This window comes from Cannabis sativa, chromosome 5 (genome assembly GCF_029168945.1).
Source record: "Cannabis sativa cultivar Pink pepper isolate KNU-18-1 chromosome 5, ASM2916894v1, whole genome shotgun sequence".
Classification (NCBI taxonomy): Eukaryota; Viridiplantae; Streptophyta; class Magnoliopsida; order Rosales; family Cannabaceae; genus Cannabis; species Cannabis sativa.
In genome coordinates, this window is record NC_083605.1 from 4,087,914 (window position 1) to 4,099,162 (window position 11,249).

At 28.5% G+C, this 11,249-nt stretch overlaps 1 protein-coding gene across 1 annotated transcript; it reads left to right on the plus strand.

Moving 5' to 3' along the window:
* Positions 1 to 10,088: 10,088 nt before the first annotated feature.
* LOC115716955 (uncharacterized) lies at positions 10,089 to 11,013 on the plus strand. Its single transcript, XM_061116702.1, has 3 exons — positions 10,089 to 10,391; positions 10,481 to 10,536; positions 10,643 to 11,013. Exons 1-3 carry the CDS (start codon positions 10,301 to 10,303, stop codon positions 10,769 to 10,771), a joined length of 276 nt encoding a protein of 91 aa, XP_060972685.1. The 5' UTR covers positions 10,089 to 10,300; the 3' UTR covers positions 10,772 to 11,013.
* Positions 11,014 to 11,249: the final 236 nt, after the last annotated feature.

Below are 11,249 nucleotides of genomic sequence, written 5' to 3' on the forward strand. Positions count from 1 at the left end.
AATTCAGTACAGCTTTCCATCCTCAGAATGATGGACAGTCCGAAAGGACAATTCAGATACTGGAAGACATGTTACGAGCCTATATGATGGATTTCGAAGGCTCCTGGAGTAAGTTCCTGCCATTGATAGAGTTTTCCTACAACAACAGTTACCAGAGTACTATAGGGATGGCTCCCTACGAGATGTTGTATGGAAGGAAGTGTAGATCTCCTATTCATTGGGATGAAATGGGAGAAAGAAAATACCTAGGTCCAGAATCAGTGCAACGGAATAATGAAGCCATAGAAAAGATTAAGGTCAGAATGCTTGCCTCTCAGAGTAGGCAAATGAGTTATACAGATCTGAAGTGCAAAAATGTAGAATTTCAAGTTAGAGATCATGTGTTCCTACGGGTGTCTCTGATGAAGGTGATATGATGTTTTGGAAAAAGGGGCAAGTTATACCCTAAGTTTACAGGGCCTTTCGAGATTCTTGAAAAGGTTAGACTGGTTGCATTTTTTCTAGCCTTGCCTCCAGCTCTTTCAGCAATTCAGAATGTGTTTCATGTTTTTATGTTACAGAAATACGTTATAGATCCTATGCATGTGCTGAGTCATGAGAATCTTATAATCTGGGCTATTGCTATGTTATTGATTATGTTTTTTTTTACTGAGTCTGTTGACTCACAGATATTGTTTGCATGTGTAGGTAAGGGCAAGGCTAAGGTTGAGCAGCCGTGTGAGCGAGCAGATGAAGATTGTACATGTCGAGGCAGTTAAGCTTGGAGCGTACGATCTTTGGGACAGCTGGGCATCTTTTGAATTGTCGCTAGACGACAACTTTTGTACTATGCACTGTAAAACTTTTGTAAATATTTTATTAACGGGATCTCGGTTTAATATAAGTGAATTATTTTGGGTATTTATAAATAATTAAATAAAGTTCTAATTATTCACGATTTTCAATAAACTCGTTGATTAGCAATGAGCTACACAATTAAATTAAGAATCACGTTAACACGCCTAAACTAGTAGGGTGTTACAATGGTGCTCAGCACGTTCGCTGAGTGTTTGGTGGTGCTCAACATGTTCATTGAATCATTTCATGGTGCGTAGAGCCTATGGTGAGTCTTTTTTTGATGCTCAGAGCCTATGCTGAGACTTTTATCATTTCCATGGTCGAAGCCAAGGATGTTACTCTCTAACTCAAAATAAAGATCAATTTTACTTAGCCCTGAGCTAAAGTTTTTGTTGTTTTGGTTCTACCATTTCGCACATAATGTTATTGAAATTCCTCATGTATTTCATTTATTCTTGAAATTAACAACTTCAAATGGTAGAAAGTTAGTTGCAAAATAATATTTTTCTGTAGTATATTCTATTTATCGAAACTAATATTTCTGTAAAGACATTAAGTTCCAAGTGTTTAGTACCACCCTTCCATTGCTAACTTCCTTGAGGATGTATCTCACTTTGCCTAGGACCTCATGGATCCAATATGGTCCATCCTAATGTGGCTCTAGATTCTTTGAAGCTACCGATCGCTTTTTGAGCACCCATTCTCCTACTGAAAAGGTTCTTTAGTTGAGTTGAGCTCTCTGATGCTTCTCGTCTGCTCTCAAATATTTCACTTGTCTGATTTGGGTGATTTGCGAACTTGTTCTAGCAGATCAAGATTATGAGAGATCTAAGCATGATTCTGATCCTCGTCTTTTACGATTTCACTTCGTAAGGTCAGTAAACCTATGTATGTTAGAATTAGTGCTTCCATTCCATAGACCGTGGAAAAATGATGTTTCTCGTGTTGGGGGTTCTTTTATTGGTTCAGTACGCCCATAAAACCTTTGGTAGATCTTCTTGCCACTTAGCTTTACTGCTCTTCAAGTCTTTCTTAATATTATTGAAGATGGTCTTATTTGTTGCCTCAACTTGTCCATTTCCTTGTGGATATGTGACGAAAGAAAAGTTTAAGTTGATCTTCAAAGTGTCAAAGAGCTCTTTAACTTTGACGAAAGAAAAATATTCTCCTGAAGATATGTGCTCACTTCCTCCTGAAATGAGACTTAGAAAAGTCTTTTCTCAAAGAACCATATTTGTCAAATCTTCTCTTCAACTTATTATATAAACTAGGGGTGTACGTCGGTCGGTTTAGTCGGGTTATAGCATATTTTTATCAACCTAATATAAATATCGAGTTGCAAATATTTAATCGTAACCCGCCCAATCAAAAATTAGAGAAAGTTCAACCTGCCCAATACTTTCGTCGGTTTGGTCGGGTTAGCCCGTCCAAACCGTTCTTCACTTTCTTTTTATAATTATTATTGTTAGTTTTTACTATTCATATAATTAGATTTTAAAAAAATAAAAGCATATTATTTATATTTCAAGTTAAAAAATACTATAGTTTAAATTAATTTTAAGAACCTTAATATAAGATAAATATAATTGAGTAAACATAAAATAATTGAATAAAATAATTAAAAAAAAGTAATTAAATATGGTAGAGATTTTAAACTTTAACTTCAATATCCAAATACAATAAAAATTATTAACTATAAAGTCTAAGTTTTAAGTTAAACACTAAAATGTATAAACTTTAAATACAAAATAGTTTAACTAATAAATGTAATTTATGTGATATAATATATACACTTCTATAAAAATATATAAATCGGTTTAATTCGGTTTATTCGGGTTAATTGGGCGGTTTAGAATAATTTGTAAACCACCCAATATATTCATTGGGCGGTTTGGATTTTCATTGTATTATTTCGGGTTGTATTTTTTGTCGGTTTATTCGGTTTGGTTTGGACGGTTTATTCGGGTTGGGCGGTTTGTAAATTTTGTTGAACACCCCTAATATGAACAACAAGAGATCATTACAAGAAAACAAAAATCTAGTTAAACACTCCAAGTTTTTACAAAAGAAATACTCTTCTCACAAAATTAAGATATTGAAATAGGAGACTAGAAGAGATAAAAATATTTGGTTGCTCTCTTAGTACTATTTATAGATCATAGAAACTCTAAAGACAGCCACAAATATGTTCTTACAACTGCCACAAACTTTCCCTACCCTACATAAAAATCAATCATCATTAAAATCTACCAAATCTACGGTGACAAATTCGCAAACTGATGTGGCAAATCAAATAGGATCAAGCTTTGTTTTCTTATAACTACACAACCATAATTTTGGCTCTAATACTTGCCATAAAAATATCACAATATATGCTATATACATAGAAAAATTGAAAATATCAATTAATGATTTATGTCAATCAATTATGACCAAATATAGCAATATTAAAAACTTTCTATATAAAATCATTCCAAAAAAAAAAGAACTTTCTATAAAAAGAATTTCTTCTCTACTATGCAAAAAAAATATCAACTAAATACAAATCAACCATAGCTAATGATTGACAAAATAAAATCAATTTTTAATTTTTTTTTTTAAATATGCAAAATAAATTGAATAATATTTTGATAATTACTTTGCCAAAAAGTAATTACATTGCTTTTAGATGAAACAATTGTGTTTCTGTTAAAGACTCGCCACATCATAGCATCAACTATTTTTCATTTGAATCACCTCAGAATTACTTTTTTACCTCGATATTATTTTTGTCACTTACAATTTGTATAGGAAAAAGTAATTTATTGCTTTCCATAATTTTGAGCATTTATAATTTTCTTTGAACTAGAGTACTTATATTTTTGAAATTAAGATATTATTTAATCTCTCTCACAATTTTCATGATTTCTGAATAATTTATGATGCTAAAAATAAGTTCCAAATAAAAAGTTTCGCATATGCGTACAAATCAATTTTTATAGGTTTTTTTTTAACAAAAGTTTACAAAAGTGTGGTTTTTTTTCTATATATATATACATATTATTTATGGGATTTTTTAAAAAAAATGTTAAAAAAATATGAAGGAAATAGTATAAAGTAACTGATTATCTTTAATAGTTTTTCTCGTTTTTCTTTTTTAATTTTTTATTCATAAAATACATTTTTTTTTTTCTAAAAAATAAACAATTTTTCACACACACTGTATTGAAAGCCCATAACTATATAAAAATTTCCTCCTCTTGTTTTACATATGTTAGGATTTATAAAATACTCAAGAAATACAAATAATCAGAGATCTAATTATATTTCAAAAGTGCTATAAGAAACCCTAACCTAAAATCATTGTTGAAGATTGCAGGGGTTATGATCTTTCAAGAATATTATATTTCTTTGAAGTATTTTTTTTATGGAAAATGAGAGAATACAGGAACCTTAGTGTTTTTTGAGGACCACTATCTATTTATAGTTTCATCATAGAATGAGTTATAAGTATTTATAATTTAACCCATCAACAAATTATAAATCAACTTATGGTATCTACACATTATCTTCATGTCAATTTAATATTTTTTTAATATCCATAACATAATTAGTCATTTAACTTTGTATCATACTTTATAATAGCATATATATTATCTGCCCTTAATAAAATTTTAATCCAGCAAGATATTGACTACTATAGTTATATATATATATATATAGTACATAATATTTTCAAGAAGTATACTCAATGACACTATAGTGATACCATAACATTTCTATGAGTGTATATAAATCCTACAACCATTTCCAAAAAAGAAGTTTGTATATTAGACTAAATAGTTTAATTAGGAAATTTGAATGAATTAATAAGAAGCATTTAATCATGGTGACCATCACAAACACATTAATTACTCTTGTAAAAGATTATTAGTCTAACTTTTTGGTTTTTTTCTCCTTTTTAATATAAATTTCTTTAGGTGTAAAGATTTAAAATTAGTACTACTAGCTAGTGATGATGATAAGAAATTTCTTACTAGTGTTGAGTTGTCGGCCTTGTCTCTTGCTAGTGCTCTTACTAATGGACTCACCAACATATAAAACATTGTCTCTCTCTCTCTCTATATATATATATGCCTAATTAGTAATTAATAATTAATTAATGCTTCATTTTGTTGTTATTATAAATTTGATTTGGAGTGTAACCCAATTTGTCTCAATCCATTGACTTAGAAAAGTGATGACCAAAAGTGTGTAACTCATCACTAAAGTGGTGTTTCATGTTTGGTACCACGGAAAATATACTAAGATGAACCTACTTTGGAAAATTTGGTCTTTCTCTCCTTACATTATATTATATATTTATATATATAAAGATATGAATTTAGTGGCCCAAATAAATTCTAACCACTACACTAGAAAGAAAGAAAGAAACTGTATACATATAATGCTAACATGACGTACGTAGTAGGGAAATATTTACTAAAGTCTAAGTACTACTCAAGTTTGTATTGTACTACTTTGGGTTTATGTGTGCACTATATATACTATAAAGGGCTCGTTTGGAACGCCGTATTAGGCCGTATTGTATTGTATTGTATTATATTGAATTGGATTATATATCATATTTTTATATAATACTATGTTAAACTTTAATTTATACTAAAATATTATATATTTAGGTGTCCATAAAAGTTAATACCACATATAGTTTTACATAAAAATATTGCATAAAATACAATTCAATATAATACAATACAATACAATACGACCTAATACGGCGTTCCAAACGAGCCCAAATGGGTATAAATAATATAACAAAAAATATTGGCGGCAATATTATTTCAACTAAATTTAAAATTTTTAACCCCCAATAAATTAATTTTTGGTATTAAATTTTTTTAAATTGACTATTTTAGTATTTATTTTTTTGTCCAAAAGATACTGTTAAGTGCCAAATATGATAGCGGCCATGTATAAAAATGTACATGTCATGTTCATATTAGTTTACATAATTTTAATTATTTTAATATTAAATAAATAATTTTAAGATATGAAAAATAATTAAAAATAATAAATAAAATTTAACAATATTTTTTTTTTCTTTTTTATCTTATTCTCTTTCTTTTACTTTTTTTTCCTAACCTAATTTCCAACAGCACTCCCTCTCTCTTCTGTTCTCCTTCTCACACAGTTTCTGTCTCTCTCTCTCTCTCTCTCTCTCTCTCTCTCTCTCTCTATACAGTTTCTCTCTGTCTCTCTCTTATGTTCTCCTTCTCGCACAAATTCCCTCTCTCTTCCATTCTCATTCTCGCACAACCACAACAAGGTCCCCTCTGGCCACCTTCAATCTAAACGAACATTACAAAAAATCTTATTTTTAGTCACAACAAAATTTGTGACTAAAAATGAAAAAATTGTGACTAATTATAAATTATTATTCTTATGTTGTGACTAAAAGGTCCGTGGCTAAAGGTATTAGTCACAAAAATTACAATTTGTTGTGACCAAATGTATTTTTAGTCATAATAATTGTTGTGACTAAAATTAAATTAGTGACAACTTGTAACTAAATACTATATGTTTTAGTCACAAGTAACATTTTATTGTGAGTAAAAGTCACATTTAATCACAAAAAATTATGTTGTGACTAAAAAATTGTCACTAAAAATAGCAGTTTTTTGTAGTGGAATACCAAAACCCAACTTCTCGACCTTACAAACCCATTCTTTGAAGTTTTTCTTTCTTGCCTTGACCTTGCCGGAAACCAACACCAGAACAATTGTTATTCTCCCTCTCCCACGAATTTTCGCCCATTTTCATCTAATTCTCCCTCTTCCGCAACTCTTAATCAATACCACATAGTCGCAGGGGTTCACCAGTTCATAGTTGGGTTCATCGTGGTTCAATGGGTCTGTCGAAGAAGAAGAAGGAACGAGGAAGGGAGAGATCTGATGGTTCTAGTCGCTGAAGAAGAAGGAGGAGGAATAGGGGAGATCTGATGGTTTTTGCAGAAGAAGAATGAGGAATAGGAGGAAATCTAATAGTCTGTTGGGTTCGCTTGTTCATCTTCTCCAACCACAGATGAAGAAGAAGGAACCCCGATGGTTCCAAAAGAAAGAAGAAGAAAAGAAAAAAAAAACATAGTTATTTTTTTTATGATTTTTTAAATATTTTAATTAATTAAAATTATGTGGGCTACTAAAAATTTGTTACGTGTACACTGTGACATATTTACCGTGGCACTTTCCAGAAACTTTTGAATGGAAATGGTAAATAGCTATCAGAAGTGAGGTTTGAAGGATTTTACCACTAAATTAATTTATGTGATTAAGTGTCACTAATCATAGAGTTCAGATAATATTACCTACACAATGTGTAATAATGATTTAATTATCAATAATTTTAGTCACATAATTATTTTCGATGTTAAATATTTCCCAAAATTATGACCGTTAATGAAATATGAGATTTTCGTTAAACAATTAGCAATTTACTCCTTAATGTATTTGTACTGTCGTATTTTAGGCAAAATATAAAAAAAATTATACTTACTATGGGATTTTAAAAGTTCTTATGATAAATATGACATATTTAAGTTTGATCAATTTATATGGTATTTTTTTTTTAGATCTTTTTATGGTATTTAATATGCCATATATATGTAAATTAGGTTTTCGAATCCCATATTTGTCTAGGTAGATTTATTTGTCACTGATGCCGGAAAAGTCGCCGGAGTTTGCTGTCAGTGCCAGAAAAATCACTGGAGTAGCAGTCGATGTCGAAAAAGTCATCGGAGTTGCTGCTAACGCCAAAAAATTTGTCAGAATTGGCATTATCACTAAAAAAATTACCAAAAAAATGATTCTTCATCAAGAAACTAATAAAATCTAGTAATACATCATATTTTTAGCACTATTAATTGTACGTTTGTTATATTATTTGTTACAACTTTTTAGATGAGATTTGAGATGAATATTTTAATAATTAGATGACATGAATTTCTCTTGAACTTTTGACTAAATAATTGTTTTTGAAAACTAATAGAAGGATTAACAATATATAATAAAGTGAAACGTTCCATATTATATTGTGGCAAAGTTTGGCCAAAAAATCACAACAACAAATATCCGAGCACCAAGAAATCACAATGTGATTACAACAATAAAAAAACAATATGAGCATTGACAATATACATAGGTATATACATTTTGTGCTTAAAGCCTATATACTTACTAAATAAATAAATAAAAATACTATTTTTTTTCATACAATTATTATTTAATTTGTTGTTGTTGTTGTTGTTTTTCTTTTTTTGGAAAAATGAAATATCAACTTCATTAAAATTAGCATTCTGAATACAAGATAGTATGAAGGTCAGCCAGAACATTATCCTCAAGAATGCTACGATCAGAGTAGAATCAAGAGCGTCTAGCCACAAAATAGGCCACTCGATTTGCTGATCGTTTAATAAAACGTAAACTAATATTAGGTGAAGAAGACAATAAAATTTTACAATCATTAGTAATGATCAAGCCAAAGACTAAATATTATTTAATTTGTTGTTAATAACTAAAACAACACAAGAATATTTTTGATATTATTCAGTGAAAAAAAATAAAAATTGACCTTCTCTCAATTAATTCTACCAAGCTTTTTCCACTATAATATTATTGGTTAATGTTAGTCTCAAAAGTTATACACTCACAATTAACATTTGGAATGGAAGAATCTCTAAAATCCATGTATATATACACATAATATCCAAATATCAAAAATATCTCTCAACAAATTCTTAAGTTTTACTTATCACTATAAAAATTTTATTTTTAATATGTATTTTTAGTCATAATATTTGTTGTAACTAAAACTAAATTATAATATCCAAATACCAAAATATCTCTCAACAAAATTCTTTAAGTTTCACTTGTCATTACTTTTTATTTACAACAAAACTTTAAAAGTAAAAAAAAAATAGTGACTAATTATAAATTATTATTTTTTTACATTGTGACTAAATGTATTAGTCATAAAAATTACAATTTATATTGTGACTTCATGTATTTTTAGTCATAAAATTTGTTATGACTAAAACTAAATTAGTAACAATTGTATCTAAATATTATGTTTTAGTCACAAGTAATTTTTTATTGTAACTAGAAATCATATTTAGTCAAAAAAAATTATATTGTGGCTAAATAATTGTCACTAAAAATATTTTTTTTAATTGTAGTTTGTATTATTATGTCCCATAATTTGATAGAACACACAAATAAATGAAACCACCCACCTTTTAGTACCTCTCAAAAAATATATATCAGGAAAAGTAATTATTACTTTAAAAAAAATGGCCTTATTAAATTGTACCTATTCACACTATTCTCTAATATTTTGGTGTTAGAATCTAAGTTATATATATAGACTTTACTTATTATTAATTGGTACCTTAACAAAAAAGAATAATATTATACACTATTATTTATTTATTTATTTGAGATGAGAAGACTTTATTAGATAAATAATAAGAAGTATGATTTTAATTAATAAATTAATTAAGATCAAAATATTTTGTCCACAAATTACATGTTGGATCACTTTGGAGAAATCACACCTATTTACTTAAACTCACTCTCTAGTGAATATATATTTAATCTATTCTAGAGTAATATAATATATGTCAAAATTTGGGTAATAGAATAGGGTGAGAAGACATGTAATTTGGGAACATATATATAATAATATTTCAATTCTTTAATCAACCAAACATGTGAGAATGTGAGTGGTTTGGTGCCATATAGCCAATCAATAATCATGACTTCTAAAATTATGATACAATGGGCACCAAGAAAATAAATGTTTGGATTAGAGGACTTTCCAAATTAAACAAAAATAATGAAAGGTAAATAGTACTAATTATTAATTAATTGTATTGATAAATTGATATAAAGTGGGATTTGATACCCTCAAAGGCATATATGTTGGTTTGAAGACAGAAAGAAAGAAAAGCAGATTGACTTATGAGAAAGAAAGAAAGAAAAAATGTGATAATTAACTCAAAAGGCAAAAGCCAATTTGCTGACAATAGAGTCTAAGCCATGCAATTGTGCCAATATACACTATTTGGTATATGTGTGCACATGCATACACTTTCATTGCTTCTCTAATTTATATTATTTTTACATATATATTTTCAACATATTATGGTTAAGTTGACTTTATTTTTTGGGTTAGTGTTGATGGGCTTATATGAAGAAATAAAACAAGCACTCTTATCATCATGATTTTTCTTACAATATTTTTAGTGGGGTGCACCATGGGACACCAACCAAACACACCCTAATGATGCCAACTTTAATGTATATATATTCTACCCCATAAAAACCCCATAGGTGTACCCTTCTCTTCTCCCCAACCATTATATATATCCCTACCCAAAACACCCACTAATTTATAGAGTTCATCACAAATTTTTGTGCCAAACATTATGGCTCTTATTAGGATCAACACTTCTACTACTACTACCTTTCTTCTACTTTCCCTCCTTACAATATTATTCCTCATTACTCTTTCATCAGGTAAATTATCTATATTATAATCATCATTTATTATTGTATGTACATATTATATAAATATTCATTATTATGTAATTTTTATATTTTGGCAGTTGAAGGGTTCAAGGTGGCCACTACTACTAATATTCCCATTCAAGCACTTCAAGAGGTACTTAATTATAATTCTATGAATTTTCAAGAAATGTGTTTGATTATATAATTAAAGTTTTGCTAACAAAATGCATATTTTTTTGTATTATTTGGAAAATGAGAAGAAGGGTATTATTACAAATACAAAGATTGGTAGGAAGCTTGCAATGATTAAAGTTGAAGCTGTACTTGATTATGATGATGCTGAACCTAATCCAAGGCACGACCCTAGAAGGAGAAGATCAAACCCTTAATTTAATTATTATTATTATTATTATTATATTAATAATACTATAAATATATATATATATATATGCTATTATTATTATATATTATTATATCTAGACATGCATGAACCTAAAAATCCCACTAGCTCTTTCTCTATCTCTCTATTCAGAGGTTTTGGTATTATGATCAAATATATATGATGAAGAGATATGTTTTATGTTGTAATTTCATCTAAATTATATTATAGTTTATTAGGAGTGTTTTTTTATTATTATTAATTAGAAGTAGTAGTAGTATTAGTATTAGTAGAGACTACTTGATTGTAATAATACTACGTGGGTATGTAATAGTATTATAATTCAAAGTATGAAACTTACTATATACATATTATACTTGTGTACTTTCTATTAAGAAACTGTACTTTCCAAACGTAGCCTTTATATATACATAAACAATATTAATTTAACTTTTAATTAACCTAATAGACCAATTGGTTTGCACCAG

What these genes read in the sequence shown, in the direction of transcription:
- LOC115716955 (XM_061116702.1), top strand. Translation starts at nt 10,301, where the DNA reads ATGGCTCTTATTAGGATCAACACTTCTACTACTACTACCTTTCTTCTA. An exon ending in CCTCATTACTCTTTCATCAG is followed by an intron (nt 10,392 to 10,480) that starts GTAAATTATCTA and finishes ATATTTTGGCAG; the next exon opens with TTGAAGGGTTCAAGGTGGCC. An exon ending in CCATTCAAGCACTTCAAGAG is followed by an intron (nt 10,537 to 10,642) that starts GTACTTAATTAT and finishes GAAAATGAGAAG; the next exon opens with AAGGGTATTATTACAAATAC.